General features: G+C 45.7%; 1 protein-coding gene across 1 annotated transcript in view; it reads right to left on the bottom strand.

Moving 5' to 3' along the window:
• Positions 1 to 7,071: 7,071 nt before the first annotated feature.
• The window catches only part of URB2 (URB2 ribosome biogenesis homolog), a 29,485-nt gene continuing 19,684 nt past the window's right edge, over positions 7,072 to 16,872 (bottom strand). The window contains exons 9-10 of the mRNA XM_074988656.1: positions 14,777 to 14,916; positions 7,072 to 7,743 (exon numbers count right to left, since the gene is read on the bottom strand). Of these exons, the coding sequence (XP_074844757.1) occupies positions 7,546 to 7,743; positions 14,777 to 14,916 (338 nt within the window). The 3' untranslated portion in view covers positions 7,072 to 7,545. The remainder of the gene's footprint in view (positions 7,744 to 14,776; positions 14,917 to 16,872) is intronic.

The raw sequence follows: 16,872 nt of genomic DNA, 5'->3' as shown, positions 1-16,872 counted from the left end.
CTTGTGCAAAAAGCAAACCAGCCATCCAGTAGCACTTTAAAGACTAACAAAATAATTTATTTGGTGATGAGCTTTGGTGGGACAGACCCACTTCTTCAGATCTGTCCCACGAAATTTCATTACCTAATAAATTATTTTGTTGGTTTTTAAAGTGATACAGGACTACTGGTTTGTTTTGTTAGAACACAGACTAACACAGCTATCTCTCTGTGACTATTCATATCCTCGTGTAGGTGAAACCTGAACCTTGAATCTGTAGTTCACAGATAAATGCGGGGGGGCGGGGCTCATGTTCAACCATGTTGTTTAAGCATATTTTCATTTAAGAGAGTCACAGAGAGCAGGAGCCACGTGATTGCTTAGTCTGACCGCCTGTGTATCACAGGCCATTGAATTTCATTCAGATACTCCTATATTTAGTCCTGTCATTAGGGCTTGCCTAAAGAATAATGCATAACTCTGTTCTCTCCACTTTGTCAAGGTCATACATTCCCTAGGGTTTTTTTGCGCATGTGGGGGAGAAGTAAGATGCAAAGCCACCAGATGGAAGCAATACAGGATGATTACAGGATTAAGTGAAGTGAAATTAGCTCAGTAACTTTTGTGCTCCTCTTTTCACAGCAAAGCTTTATGTGCTTTTCCCTCTTCCTGTCAGCCCCTGCTCTTTTTCAGGCCTTCGTTATTAAATTTAGCAGGAAAATTCTTTGTTTGATTGCTCCTTGGAGTTGCCCAAAGATAAATACATGCAGCTTAATACACCTTGTTAGCAGGAAGAGAGGAGAGAACATTTAATTAACATATTAACAGTCACAAAAGCCCTTTTGAAGATGAGGATTGCCATGAGTAGGATGCTGCCCTCGAAAGTGATGCACACATATCTGATGGCAGCAAATAGCACTAAAGATGATAGCGTGTGTAATGACTCTTCTTGGCTGCCCCTGAACTGCATGTAGGAATGAGGGTGCTCACAATTACATTCCTCCTTTGCACATGGGGGGTTATAGTGTCACTAATGGGGCAGGGAAATGGGCCTTCTGAACCCTTTGCCTCAGATGGGTTGCCTCACAAGGCTGCAGGTGTTGAAATTTTTGAGCCATTGGTCTAGGCTTAAGCCTGTGGGGTTTTCTCTTCCAGAGAGGCATACATATTCCTAGCAAATTGAGGGTAGCCCAGGAATTCTTTAGACTATATAAGGATTCATCTGACCTCCAGTTAAAAAGGTGAGTTGTATCAAAGGGCAGGACCTCCCAGAAGCAGCCTGCAGTGTGAAGCCACAGTTTATGGCACATCGTAATGGCAGTAGCTATGGCCCTTGGGGATGTACCTGCTGCATCTATTGCTGACTGAAGAGTGGGCCTGGGAAAGTGTGCCTTCCTCAGCAAGAGCCTGGAAACTGGGGAGACACTCAGAGTTAGGTTGCTGTGCTCCAGTGGCATGCCCCTATCAGCGCCGGCATGCTGCAGTGCAACCAGAGGAGATCTTGTTTCAAAGTTAGCATACATGATTATCGTGTCGAGGTCTGCTCACAGCTCTGGGAGGCCTGTTCTGCATGCAAGGAGCCTTTGCTCACCTAAGCAGACCCACTGAGGTCAATGGTACTATATCTGAGAAAAGGTTGTAGTTCTGGGGTGATGTGTTACGAAAGAAGCTGGAAGACAAAAGGAGGGATTAGAGCCTAAGAAAAAATAGCACCACTGAATGTAGTAGTGCTGGTTAGGTCCTGGTCTGTGCTCCATTTCTTCTCTTTCTCCATTTTTGTCCCACAGCCTTCACTTCTCCATCATGTGACTAAGGGAAAGACTTGTCTCCTCTGATGCGCTTTCAGCTGCTCCCCACATCCAGAGACAGCCAAGCTAGGACAACATGGCCCAGGATTTCTCCTTGAAAGATGTTCTTTAGATCTGAAGGTGAAGGCCCAGTGAAGCTTTTCCCCACTGAAAAAAAGTTAGCATGCATGGCCTGGGGAGAAATCACAAGGAAATCAAATGAATCCCAATGGTCAGTCTTAAAATTGGCCACCTTAGGACCATAGCAGTTTCTCTCTATCACATTAAAAAGGCCAGCTCCAGACATGCATGCAGGGGAAAACTCAGGTATAGAAGGGTAATCCTGAAGCAGGGAATTAGTAGCGACCACGAATGAAGCGATAATGAAAAGGCTGTGGCAGTTCTGTACCTGCCACTACACCATCTCTCCAGCGCTCGTGATCTCCAAAGTGCAAACATTGTGTTTTTGCTCTGTTTTGCTTCCTTATTTGTTAGGAAAATTGGATTGGAAGGGAACTCCTGACTCCCGGAATCCAATCTTTTGGTCTCACAGGCAATCCTGTTTATAAATGTACCATTCCTTCTTAAACCAGTCAAGTTGTTTGCCCCCAGGAGATTCCAGAACCTCCTTCTGATGGTTATAAGCCTTCGTCCAATTTCTAGCCTAAATTTATTCATAACCAGCTTATACCCATTGGTTCTTGTGCTAGCACTGTCCTATACACTAAATAGTTCTTCCCCCTCGGTGTTTAACCTTCCGGATAGGCTTATTATCCTTAAAAACACATATACAGAAGAAACGGAGTCCCTTTTGAGGAAGTAGTGAATAAAGTGTTGAGTGTTTTGTTTTATTAAAACCTTACACGTTTAAGGAATATTCAGTGTGATCTCACTGCTTTCCTCTGAAGAACACCGAAGGATTCCGATACGAACTGCGTACTTTCTCAGTCTTGGCCTATGGGGCAGGATTCCCTTGGGCTGTGGTTTCGCTACAGCAATCTGTTGAGAGAAGTGACTGTTGGAAGAGATTTCCTGATAAAATTTCTTTTGACAAAATGTGGCCACATGCAAAAGCCAATCGGAAGAGCGCTCCACCCTGTTGACAGAGCAGCTGGCTTGTCCAGCTGCTCTCTCGACAAAACAGGCACCTGAAAGCATAGCAGACAGAACTGCCCATTGTCCTGGATGTCCTGTCTGGTGAGGGAAGGCCCCCCGCAGCGCATCCACACAGCTTTTTTGTTGACGGACTCTGTCGACAGCAGCATTATGACTCATGGCTGAGAGGCAGAATGCTGCCAGCAAAAGTGCTGAGTTTTGTTGACAAAATGCATTTTTTTTGTGTTGACGTTCCACCGGTTTTGTCAACAAAACTGGGGTTTTGTTAGCAAAACTCGCTAGTGTAACTGTAGCCTTGAAGTATAATGAAGATGGACTGTCCTGCAGCGTTTCTCAGGCATTTAAAAGTTCTTTAAAAACCCATGAAGTTTTAAGCAGTCTGAATACAAATCACTGCCCTTTTACAGTTAATTAGGTTTCAGTTTTTGGCATGTCTAATACAGCTCTGCTAGAGTGGGCACAGTTACAAGAATTTCTTCTGTACTGGAAGCTTGTAGTGGTTTGAGAGAGATTCCCTGTACATGCAAGAAGGAACATGATCCCTGGTATCGATTTTATAACAGGGTCTCCTTCAGTAGTCCTCAGAATTTTCTTGAAAACTACAGAGATCTGAATTTCTTACGTTAAATATAAAGGGGGAGAAGTAAACTTTCGAGCCTTCTTAGAACACACAAGCAGTTCCCACTTTGACTCGAATCTATTCCAGATACTAGGGCACTTATTGTATCGATAAGTTAAACTTTCCCCTGCAAGTGAATAGTATTCAAAGATTAAACAGGCCCAGCAGAGCCATTAACACACTCACCATTTAATAGATCAGTCATAACAACACAAGAGCCTATTTATTAAAACGAGCCCTTTGTCATAGCATAGTACTTTAACACCTAAGGAAGTCTCTAAAGGAACTCTTATTTTCTCTGGGATCTATAGCCTCCTCCTGAAAGGTATATAGCTATGAAGCTATTGCACCACGTTGACACTCAGGGATCAAAATTACTAACACATTGTCTCCTCTGGGTGACTAAGACAAAACATCTGTATGAACAGGCAAAATACCATGCAATCCGCTAGAGTCGTCTTAGTAAGGAGCTCTAATTACTTTACAGACATTGATTAATGACTCTGGGATGCAGCTAGAAACATACTGTTGCCTCCATTTTATAGAAGAACATTGCTTTTTTATTTTTTTAAAGGAAGAAAATGAACTTACATAATGTTTGCCATCTACGATAGCTTATCTGTTGCATCCTTTCCCCTCCCCCCCAGCATTTTTCTATTTAGATTGTAAGTTCACAGGGGCAAGAGATCTTTTACTACGTTTTCATGCTATCTAGCACAACAGAACTACAGTTTTGGTTGGAGCCTTTGGGTCTTTCTCACTGAGCAAGCCTGTAGTGTTGTGCTTGCATGGAGTACTGTACAACATGGAACTCACGACACTCAGGCCTTATCCATGCATGAGTTTTAAGCCACTGATGTAACACCACCAGTGCAAATACCTGCACCAGACGCAGGTAGATGCATTGCACCGGTATTCAGAAACAATTCTAGGTTACTCCATTGCTAAAGTCTGTCCTAGAGGCTTGCATTGCATTGGTGTGTGTTGCCGTACACCACTGATTAAAAGTGCCAGCATCGACGAGACCTCAGTCTTAACTATAAGATTGTGCTTCCTACAAAATCTTTCCCTTCCAGCGATTAGCTCGCCAACTGGCAAGCTCCAAGATTAGTGCAGCAAAGAAAAGCCATGACTTCATAGATGCCTTTTGTGCCTTTGCGGAATGGCTCCATCATGTGACGAAACATTGCACTGCAGCCAAACGTGAATTTCTTTCACAGAAGTAAAATCAGCTGTTTCAACACAGCTAGAGTAAACTTGGTCTAGCCCAAGAAAGTTCTTGGGCAAAAATCTAAGATGATCAATTTACAATAGTGTCTTCACAGCGATGACAAAGTAATCTTTCAACCTTATTAATGTCCTGATCTTTCAAAACAAAAATCAACCCTCCTCTTTGTTTTGGGGTCCTCATGCACAGCCTGAAGACTGAGGAGGATTTGAGGGGTACACTGCCATGTGAACGCATTTGCAGTTTTGGAATAGTTTCAATCTTTTGATCATCCAAAATCTATTACTAACGGTCCAAACTGGTTGTTCCCATCAGGCCACAGTGAGAATTCTTGTGTCAGATCAATTTGACACTTACTTTTACCAAACTGAATAGTAGTAATTCAAGATTACCACTGTAAGACTACCCCTACCCTCACTCCTGTGAGAAGACTGGCACAGATTTGTCAGTTGCTCCACTATTTACATTCAGGGGATTTTAACAAGTTTGTGGCAGCAGAGCTTTGCCAGTGGTGGTTTTGATGAGAGCCGAGTGAAAACATGATTTCTTAGGCCACACAAACATTTCAGCAAACCAAGTTTCCGAAAAGTTCTCTTTTCAACAGAAACAATTTGCCAAAAATCAACACAAATTCCCCAAATGTTTCAGGCAATCCAAGTCTGTATTTTGCAGTGGAAATAGTGTTTTGTCTGAAAAATTTCACCCAGATTTAATTACAAATCAGACCTCATCCTCCACCTCCAAGTCAGAGGCCTTATCCAGCTGGGGGCCAAAGAGCTCACTGTAACTGGTTCACACCCCGCCTCTCGATCAGAAACCTCACATCCTTCGCCCCAGGGCCTCCGCCCATGCTTGCTGTCCCACTAGCCATCCTCCAGTTTGTCCTGGACCACTGACTCTTGGGTCTCTTTTCCCAGGGAGCTCCTTTCTGTTTGCTACCTCACTTTACTGGGTCATAGACTGTTCTTATCTTCCCTCCAGGCCTGCTCCTAGTCACTTAATCCTCCACCAGTCTGCTCTGGCTGGGAAGGCCAGTCATCTGAAGCAGGTGTCGCTGAGCCCAACCCCCTACCCACTTTGTTCCTCCAGTAGCAGCCCTTTAAAGGCACAGCTCACATTGGGAATCCTTCATGTTCCTGGATTCTCAGAAAGCCAGGGTGTCCAGCGCTCTCTTTTCAACTCTAGCTGCATAAAATAGCATGTGACTTTTCTACATCATTTAAAATATTATAGTGAGCCAAATTCTAGCCCTCCGCACTTTAAGGCTTAAAGCAGTAATATTTGTCTTTTTTCATTAGCAAATAAAACTAAATTGGAACACAAGGTGTTATTTTGGGCAAAGAGGTCTCAGTCTAGTTCAGATCAGATGGTTGTAACTGAGGTCAGATTTTTTTTTTAAAGTCACTATTATGCACACATTTGTACGTCAGCCACTATTACCCTTATCAACTACGCTTAAAAGGAGAACATTACGCCATCAGGCTGAAGATAGGAGTTAAAGGTTGTCTTCGGGACTACACTAGCCTCTGAATTCCTGGCCAATTTTGGGGGAAGAGGGTTTAAAATCAAATTTTCCTGTTCTATTAGATATTTTTTTCTCTCCTCTGTTGCTGGATGGAAGTCCCACACAAACAAAAGGGGAAACTTACTAATTGCGCCTCCATTCCTGCAAACTGCTTCTGGCAAGCACTGGAGTTAATGGGGCTGCATTGTCTGCCTGCCTGGAGCAGTTTGCAGGAGCAGGGAGACAGAACTGCCCACAGGAGAGGGCCTTGGACTCAGAGGCAGGGGATCTGGTTTTTGTCTCATCTCAGCACTGACTTGCTCTGTCACCTTTGGCAGGTCCCTTCCCCGTCTTACCATCTCCTTAGATGGTGTTTTGGGATAAGGACTGTTTCAGTCTATGTATGTACACTGCCAAGCGGAGGGGGGCTCTGAGCTGGGTCCTCTGGGCACCCCCATAATATAAATAAATATTAAAGTAGAGGAAAGTGAACCTGACCCTATGTAAAGTTGACAAAAATAAACACAATTTTTTTTTTCCCCATTTATGGAAAGCTTAGGAATTACTTGTAAAGATATCAAAGTATTTAGGTAGAATGAATCACTCTGGTGATATATTTGGGCAAATTAAGCAGGTGTGATTTTTGTGAAACTTCACAGGAAGGCAGCATCGGATCAACAAATTGTTCTGGTTTTGACAGAAAGGAGATGCTTGACAAAGCTTTCTGAAAGGTTAGTTTCTTGTTAGGATACTTCAAGATGACACAGTAGAAAAACTTACTGGCCAGAGAGATATAAACACCCCTTCAGTTTTTTAAAAATCTGTATTTATGCAATTATGTAACAAACTGTCTGGCTATTTTACAACTGTACACAATTATTTGGCACAAATGTAAAAAACAAATATGGCATGAAGCACTTTCCCATTGTTTAATGATGGTCTCTATTGTAAATAAACAGCAGAAAGGCAGTTGCTTAACAGCTGAAGGTTTTCACTCAGTATGTTTTCCTTACACAGGAAAATTACTTGAGACCTCAGATCCTGCAACATATATACATGGACAGGCTGCAGTGAGAGCTTGAGTCCCACCGATTTCAAATGGAGCTCTGCGAAGCAACAGCAGGACGAGAGATAAGCCCGTGCCTCTTTCCTAGCATAGCTTGAGAGGCCAACTATATAGAAAAGATATCAATATTTACTTTTAAATAAATAGACATCTAAGGGCACACTCCTGCAATGTGCTGACCATCAATTTCTCAGCTCCACACAAGATCAACTCATTCCCGATCATGTCATATTTGGAAAGGATGGATCACGCAGTGTACTTTTTCTCCCCGTGCTTTTTAGTTTTGTGGTGGTGGGTATAATCATTGTACAGTTCCTTAAAGACTTCTCTTACTCCCATCTGTAGCGATGCATTTAAGAACTTGATGTCACGTTCAATGCAAAGGTCTAGGATGTGATAAATCCCCTCAGTCAGATGTCTCTTTACAGGTGGATGTAAGGTCACCTAGAAGAAAAAAAAAAATCTCATGAATCTTGTTAGTTTCCATAGTAAGTATATATCAAGTGACTGGAAATAAGGTACTCACAAGATATAATACAGTAGACCCACCACAAGTTACGTGTAGGTTGCATTCTTTGGCAACCATGTGCAACTCAAATTTCATGCGGGTCAGGAGGAGCCGGGAACTAGGCAGCAGCCTGGCTTCCGGCTCCCCTCCGCTTGCAGAGCTGGTCAGTTTCTCAGTTCTGCAAGGAGAGGGGAGCCAGGAAACTGAGCAGTGCAGCAAGGCTGGTCAGTTTCCCCACCGCTCAGACTCATGTTAACCTGAGATATGGGCAACTCCAGTGCTTGTATCTCAGGGGCCTACTGTATAATGGATCAGCCCCTCTAGAATGGTCAGTTATTCATGAGCCAATATTTCACACTGTTTATTTCCCTGATTTTTTATACCTGATTTAAAACATAGCAGGATTGAATAAGCCTGTATATTAAGATTTGCACTGGTGTTGAGAGTTCAAGTAAAGACTGTCAAACATGGGATAATTTGAAATCATTCCACACCACTCCTTCAAAGAAAGAAGAAAAAACACAGCCTTATAGTAAAACACTAAGATCTCGATCCTGGAATAGACGTTTGCCCACCTCTTTCATATTCAGAATACAGAACAAAAGTCAACATATTAGCTGCATGGTGTGCACGGAAATCTCAATTAAGAACATATCCTTCTGCGAGTCTACATCCAAAACAGCCTGTTTTGCCTTTTCCAATTTCATAGCTGAATTTTTCTACAACTTTTATCCAAGAGTTGCTATTTGCTTTATAATGAAGGCTCAAAACAAACAAACAAAACCAAACCCTGTGAGGTTTGTGCTTACTTCACCATTTTATCCCTTACAAAATGTAGGGACAGAGAAATTAAAAGACTTTCCTGAGACCTTTCAGCTAGCTAATACCAGAGCTGGCAACACAACCTAAAACCCCTAACTCAGCTTCTTGCTCATCATGAGGCACTCCATCTCCCCACACTCCCCACAACTGTCATAGTCCCCACAACAAAGCACATCCGGGCTGTTCTGGGGCTCTAGGCAAACTGGAACACACCCTGTCGTCATAACCTGCTCAGTCAGCTGCTCATTTTACTGCCTTAGGTTCAGATGGCCTCTGAAGTGGATCAGGTTCCAACCATAGGACCAGGTTTTATCTCTGCTAAATACCAGCATTAACTTGGTGCCGCCAGACCTGGGCTCCTGTACTCCACACAATGCAAACTGCATGAAAGGCTCTCACTAAAACTGAAGATGTTCCTCTCTTCCCAAAGCAAATAATAAACTCTTCTGCTACAGAAGTGGGCTTCTAATCCCTGTGTCAGGCTTTCTGCTCTAAGCACCCAGAGCAGTGACGGGGTGGGAGCTGCCTTCTAAGGGATGAAGAGAGCCAGCTGACAGCTGCACAGACAGAATGGTATGAAAAGCCTCTAGTTATTGAGAAGCTGGGTCACTTTCATAGTTGGTGTAAGCAGAGGCATCTATAGAGGAGTTACATGTGCTTACACCACACCAGAATTTGGCCTGAACCTCTCTTGACTGTCTTCTCTTTACAACACAGCTCCCGCTAATCACGGTCTATAAACCGTGTGAGCTTTAAACAGTTGCTGCTGTTCATAGGCAGTTAACTTGACTTATAAACACTCTATAGTCTGTAGAGTTAGCAAAGCCAAATCTGCCTTACAGAACTCCTGAAGGGGGATGCTAAGTGTGTGAAGAGTTATTTTGCCATTCCTAAATTACGCTGCAGCTCAGAGATAACCCGTGAAAAGCGATAACAAGCTTATGAAAGAGGCCACAGGTGTACCCGGTGCCAATGACAGCGTTTTCTAGATTTACTTCAAGATAATTAATAGGGGTATCCATTTGTCGGGGGGTAAATATTGATCAACTAAACTTTTCATCAGGGGAAAACAGGCCTTTATTTACGATTGAGAGACTAAAATTGGGCATGCAGGCTTTGTAGAACTCTACATAGAAAAGGGGTTTCTCTTATGTTCTTTCAGCATAGCATGGGGGGTGGTGGTCACAAGTGCTTTGTAGTACAGCAGAGGCCCCAGTTATGCGAGGGTTCTGTTCCGTGTGGCCTCACGTAACCCGGATTTCGTGTCAGTGGGGGTCCGGCGTTTTCCCTGGCAGAACACAGGTTCTGCAGCCGGGGAAGCAGCAGAAAAGTAAGTCCTGGGCGGGGGGACAGTTGGGGAGGGTTAAGCCCGGCTGTGGGAGATGGGCAGGGGGTGGAGTTGAGCTGGAGTCTTGCTCAGGAGGTGAGCTGAGCGGGCTGCAAGGGATTTGAACCAGAGCACGGGGGGTTTGAACTAGGGCAGGCAGGGGGCCTGAACCAGGGCTGTGCATGGGGTGTTTAAACTGGGGCCGGAGGATGGAACTGGGGCCATGCACAAGGGGTTTGAACCAGGGTGGGGGGCAGGGGATGGGTTAAACTAGAGCCACGCGCGGGGGTTTGAACTGGGGCAGGAGGATGAAACCAGGGCTGTGCGCAGGAGCGGGAGGTTGAACCAGGGTGGGGGGAAGGGCGGGGGCTGAGCCAGAGCCATGCATGGGGGGCTGAGGCTGAGCCAGAGCCAGAGCCAGAGCCAGAGCCAGAGCCAGAGGTAGGGGGTGAGCTGGAGCCACGTGCGGGTGGGGAGCCGGCAGGGGGACTGAACCGGGGCCGGGGAGGTTGAGCTGGAGTGGCGCCCGAGGGGTGGTGAGACAGAACCAGAGGCGGGGGTGGGCGTAACCAGGAGCTATGCACAGGTGGTGAGCGGAGCTGTCGGGGGCGCTGAGCTGGGGCGACGGGGGAGCAAGCGAAGCACAACTGGAAATCATGCATTTGCAGGGTTTACTGCAAGAACTGGGGATCAGCTGCGTGAGAGTGGGGTCACGTACTCTCAGACCTTGCTGTATGCACCAGACCTGCCTCTTCCCACTTGAGTTCAATTTTTTTCTCCCTTGTCACCAAATCAGAAACTGTCCCACCAGTTCATTAATGCTCCCCCCCCATGTTCATACAAATACACACATACAATTTACATACAAATCTCCACACCAAAATTCATTTGTGCAGTTATTTATCTTCGTCAATAAGCCCGTTACACGTGCTGTTGCACCACACCCGTTAGCAAGTCTCAAGAGGCCTTAAAGCCTAAAACACACTCCAGTAACCTGAAAATGGGAAAATTAAAACAAGACACCGCCTTTGAATAGTCACTGGTTCCACAATCAGCCAGCAGAGCGACACAGCAGGTTTTAAAGAGTGAGACTTACAGCTAGCTGAGCAGCATGTGCAAACTAAACACCTGAAAGTTAATGCTGGACTGTGTTATCTGCGGAACCAGCTTATGCTTTCGATATGAAAGACTCTGTTCTGAAACACCGAGGGCTCGTCTAAATGAACAGTTAATTCCTCACAGTAGCCTGCTGTGCACTCTCTGTGGACCTTTTTGCCAGGCACCAACAGCTCCGCACGACGCTTTGATCTACTCCTATTTCAAAGCATGGAAGATCTAAGTTCACTCATGATTTTTACTGCCCGGCAGCTGAGTCCACAAGACACTTAGCACATGGCAGGCTAGTGTGGGGTAGCTTTAACCAACACTGGGCAGCAACCTGGGGTATAAGTACAGGTCGAAGTGCTCTAATCCAGAACTCTCTTGTCCATCTGCCTGTGGGTAAAGGAGGGTTATTTACCGCCCACCTAGCAAGTGCGCTAGTGGGAGGGAGAGGACGCGGCTTCATAGATGCAGAAGACAGACAAGTCGTCATGCTGGGAGACTGCAAGGAGATGGCTGGCTGCAAAACATACAAACTTCAAAGTGGATCTATAAAGTGCTGCGCTCTGATTGAAAAACCTTAGCCACATGGCGTATTCATGAAATGGAGGTCAGTAAACAGTGGGTGTCTCGGTTTTATGGGTTGCCTCCCCAAAGGTTCTAGTAATGTTGTCTGAGAAATGTGTTTATAGTTTTAACACCACTAATGGCGGGGTGGGGGGACAGGGAGAGTCCCTTAGCAAAAGAGCATCTTGCACTTACGCTGGCTTTGAATAATTCTCCTGCCACCTTTCCGCACCCTGGAGCCACCAAAGCTGTGACTGATACCGAGGCTGGATTAACCCTATCCAGTGGGAGGTGCAATTTGTGGAAGAGAAAAAGAAAGAAGGTGATAAAGAGAGAGACCGGCAGCTTCTGCGGAGGACTGGAAAACAGGTGAGGCAGATACCAGGGAGCCCGCTGCTCTGGGCGAGTTACTGAATACAGCTAGGAAAACAGATAGGGAGGTGTGCTCCAAAAAGGCGCACAGACAGATGTCTGAACACCATGGCAGCGAGCTGTAGCAGGGCCTGGCAGCAAAAACTTGCTTAAACACAGTGAGGCCTCTGGGTGGAGGTAGGGCAGTGAGGTGGGGGCAGACAAGACAGGAGATACTGGATTTGTTAAGTATCGGAGGGGTAGCCGTGTTAGTCTGGATCTGTAACAGCAACGAAGGGTCCTGTGGCACCTTATAGACTAACAGAAAAGTTCTGAGCATGAGCTTTCGTAAGCACAGACTCACATCTCTGATGAAGTGAGTCTGTGCTCATGCTCAAAACTTTTCTGTTAGTTTATAAGGTGCCACAGGACCCTTCGTTGCTGTTACTGGATTTATTAACACCCAGGTTATCCTCCTCAGGGCTCCATTTGGCAATACTTCAACCACTCCTGTCCTTCGGCCAGATACAGCTTATTGCTGGCGAGGGCTCTGGCTGCAGAAGCGCAAAGAAACTGACGACCCTGAACATCTCTCATTACTTGAAAGGGTGGCTGAATTACATGGGCAATCGTCTGTTCAGCCGACTGAAGGTTCAGGCAGCAATAGCTGATAGTCAGATTATCACGTTGCAAGATGAACCTCGGCCTAGAGAGAGCCTGAAGTTCTGCTCACGTGATATGCAGCCCAGGGAAGTGCCAGGTGAGCTACACAAAATTGGATTAAGCCACGCAACAACTGTGGAGATTTTTGATGCTACAACAGTTGCTCTAGATGCCTTACTCAAAGACGAAGATTTGGAGAGATGAGCAGCAGCCAAGAACGATAAGAAACTGGCTCGCTGGGGTGAGTGCAGAAAGGTACCAGGACGTTGATGGATCAGGCCCAGAAAGGCTAGTACAGGTTGACTCTCTCTAGCCCAGCATCCTCGGGACCTGATGGGTGCTGAACAAATTTGCCGGACCATGGGAGGTCAGTATTGTCGAGCACATTACCAACATTTCCACTGCTCAGTGGACTCTTAAAAGACATTTTGGGGTAAATTAAAGCTAAATAACAGCACAGAACACTAAGACAGAGGACTAGTCACTGTACACTAACTTTATGGGACCACAGGAAACTTGGCCACACACATGATAAATGGTCATCTGGGCTTGTCTGGCTAACTAAAATCATGCTGGATAACAGAAGTTGCCAGACAAGAGAGGTTCAACCAGTATGCCAGGCAGTGCTTTGAAAGACTTTGCTGAGGAACAGCAAATAGCACTAGTGCTCTAAAGCCTTAGCAGGGGCAAATTCAGTAAGCAGGAAGTCAGTGATTGGGGTAGGCAGGCAGGGTATACAGTAGCTACCGTGTCCTGCACAGAAAGGAAAAGGGCCTGGTTAGGTTCTTCTCTAGGACAGGGAGACATGTAGAATACCCATTACTAATACAATTAATTACAGGAGGATTCTGCAGGCTCTGATGGACATGGGTAGTACTCAAATCCTAACAGATTCCAGACTGGCTTACTTGGAGCATGTTAGTAATTCAGAAGTTAGAGCTGGCGATAGCAAGCTGCTCCATTATAGATGAATTTTTGATTGTGCGAGAGCGCAAGAATATTTGCTTTCAGTAAAAGTGGGGACTGGCCTTGCCTAAGATTTGACATTGGATGAGCTGAAAAGTCAGCCCAAGCTTAGGGCTAAAATTCAGGGCACGGGTATTCTTCAGTTCAGTGACCACAGCACAGCACCTTTCGCTGCTCACCTTTCGTGAGATCAGGCTGGCAACCACAGGTGACACATGGGGAGTGCATGGGACCTACACACATCCCCAGTGTCACCCCCCGCCACACACACCCCCCCTGTCAGCACTGCACCGCACCAGATCCGATGAGTGCGATGGCCTCCCTGGGAGTGGCGCAGCAGGAGAGCAGAGCAAGTTTCCAAGTCTGTGCTACTCTTAGGCGGTGCTGCTCGGGGGATGCTGGGACATGGGCAGAGCAGGGGCTAGCGAGGAAAGGGCACAGGTGGGGCAGGGACAGGATGGGGAGGTACACAGGTGAGGCATGGGCACACGGCCGCTACTCCCTCTGCAATCTTTGCACTAGTCACCTCTGCTGACAACAAACAGCTCGGTGGTTTGGTCATTGGCCTACTAAACCCAGGGTTGTGAGCGCAATCCTTCAGGAGGCCATTTAGGGACTGAGGCAAATAGATGTCAGGGATAGTGCTTAGCTCTGCCAAAAGGGCAGGGGACTGGACTAGATGACCTCCCAACGTCCCTTCCAGTTCTAGGAGATGTGTGTGTAATGCTTCAACTTCAACAGAGCCCTTATTTTGCTGAAAATGCCCATGTGACTATCACTCCCTCTTGGGTTCATCAGCTAGCGCCACCTAACTGAAGTAGCAAACCATCCTTTAAACTCCACCCCCCCCCGGCCCCCTCACTTCCCAAAGCAGCTATGGCATCATGTACTGACTGAGATCAGTTCTAGGAGGATTAGAGCCAGGGCTTGAGCCCCAAGTGTATGCAAACAAATGAACAGACAAACAGAAGAACCAAGTGATTTTTGCAAATGCAGTTTTTTAAAGGGGTCTGACCACACATTTGGACTGCTAGCCCTACTGTGCATCCCCCTGAGCTACAGCAAATTTCAAGACTCCCAAGTAAGCATTTAGAGATTTAAAATAGTTGCCTTTTAATCAATAAGCTACTCTCAGCTTTAACCTTATAATATCTTTAAGGCAGACAACTTACCTTCTGCAGTTCAATCACATACTGGGCCACTATGAAGGCAGAAAACACTGTAAACTCCTCGGTTTTCGCAGCAATATGACTATACATCCTTTCCACCAAATGTGCACATTTCAATACAACATCAAACTCATCCGCGCTCCCTAAAACAGACATTAAATTGTGGTTCAGAATGAAGGGCTAAATAAACCTGCCAATCAAAAAAAAAAAAAAAACACCCAAAACAAACTTCACTACATAAGACCTACAAGCAGCCAGCCACAGTTTCATATTCTGGATACGCCAAAATGTCTTTTTTTTTTTTTTTTTTTTAAATCCAGGGGAAGTGAGAAAAGTGGTTTCAAAACAACTGCGCCCATAAGGAAATGCACAGTCACAATACTTTATCAACTCTCTTCCAAGGGCAAAGTCGTAAGACTATAGGCATAAGGCTATTTCAATACTCCCTTACACCAGGATGCAGCCAACTTTTGTTACATGAACTCAAGCAGAGAGAAGGGCAGAGATGGTGTCTCCCATGTTCCATCCCTCTGCCCAATTAATGGAGAAAAAAAGCAGAACACAGTTTTTTTTATTTTTAAGTGCTGCTTTTGGAATCCTACATCAAGAAGCAGCTTCTTGATCCTAAGACCTGTTACATGGAAGAGTCTCTGAAGAGAAGCTCTGCCACTAGAGACATTAAATTAGATGGGACAGAGCACCTCAATTTTCTTCAGGGAACAATCTTTCAGTGGCAGGTGATGAGGTAACAAAGGAAATGAGGAGGGAAAATGGCAGGAAAATCTAGGCGTGTGTTTTTCATCGTTAAAATACAACAAATTCTGCATGGAGGTACCAAGTGGATTTAAATCGGAGCATTTCCTGAATCTGTAACTTCCCACCGATTCTGCTCTTTGGAAAATGTGGCCATTACTGAATTGCATATGCCTGGGCTTTCATGCCCTGGATGCATCGGTGTAACATTCCTCTCCCTCTCCCATCTGGCATAACTTAGTGTACCTACTTGTCCATTGTGAGATATATGTATATATATACACACACACACACACATATACACACACACACACATACACACACGCACACGCTATAAAATCCCGTTTAATTAGCTACCTGGGTAAATGTTAAACAATTCAATCGGGGGCAATGGGCTCCAGACTTGCTGGGTTGGGGTGGTCCTCCTCTCTCACAGACCAGGGCTGCCCTGGCCAGGCTGGAGAGACCCTGCCGGTGGCGTACCACAGGCTGCTGTGGATGGGGATAGCTCTGGGCAGGCTGGAGCACAGCCCCCCCCAGCCTGCAGTAGGCCCATGGCAGGAAAGGGGCTGTGCCAGCCCTCGCTGGTTACCCGTGACTGGTATGCCTCATCCGTTTAGAGTGAGGCTTACCAGTTGATTGTTAACATCCCTAACGCAAAGTGGGGTAAATTGCAAAGAAGCAAACTTTGTTTTTGCCACATGAATTAATGGAATCAAGTAAATAAATCCCAAATAACTCTTTGAATGTTTACAACATCCTGGTTTGTACCTAACACACAGTGATGAACGTGTGGTCTGTAGCACACAACACATGGCAGTACAGGACTCTGCTTAGTAGCACATCCATAAAGCCCTCTCCCAAGTGCACTGGACATATCCAGTGGTGAAGCATTGGAATGGTCTACCCAGGGAAGGAGTGGAGTCTCCATCCCTGGAGGTGTTTAAGTCTCGCCTCGACAAAGCCCTGGCTGGGCTGATCGGATAGGTTTGGTCCTGCTTAGAGCAGGATGCTGGACTCGATGGCCTTTTTTAGGTCTCTTCCAGCTCTACTGTTCTATGATTCTATGATATCATTAACATTTGGAGCCATCACGCCAAAAAATGTGCTTTCCTTAAAACCTTCACTGACCTTACACAACGGGGACTACTGGGGTTATTTCTCAGTGAGAATGCAAAACTGAGGGAGAAGAACAGATATAGCCTACCGGGACGCTCTGCCCCATCACTGTGGTGTCATTGTGCTGGAGCCAGCCAGGGTCAGAGTGCAGAATGGAAGCACTATGCTAATCCCCCACGATGAAGCCTGGAAAAGGACCTTTTAAAGATGGTCAGAGCACAAGCTCC

The sequence above is a fragment of the Carettochelys insculpta genome, chromosome 3 (genome assembly GCF_033958435.1).
Source record: "Carettochelys insculpta isolate YL-2023 chromosome 3, ASM3395843v1, whole genome shotgun sequence".
NCBI classification, from domain to species: Eukaryota; Metazoa; Chordata; order Testudines; family Carettochelyidae; genus Carettochelys; species Carettochelys insculpta.
The sequence above is the reverse complement of the archived record's forward strand: the minus strand, read 5'-3'. Positions and strand labels throughout refer to the sequence as shown.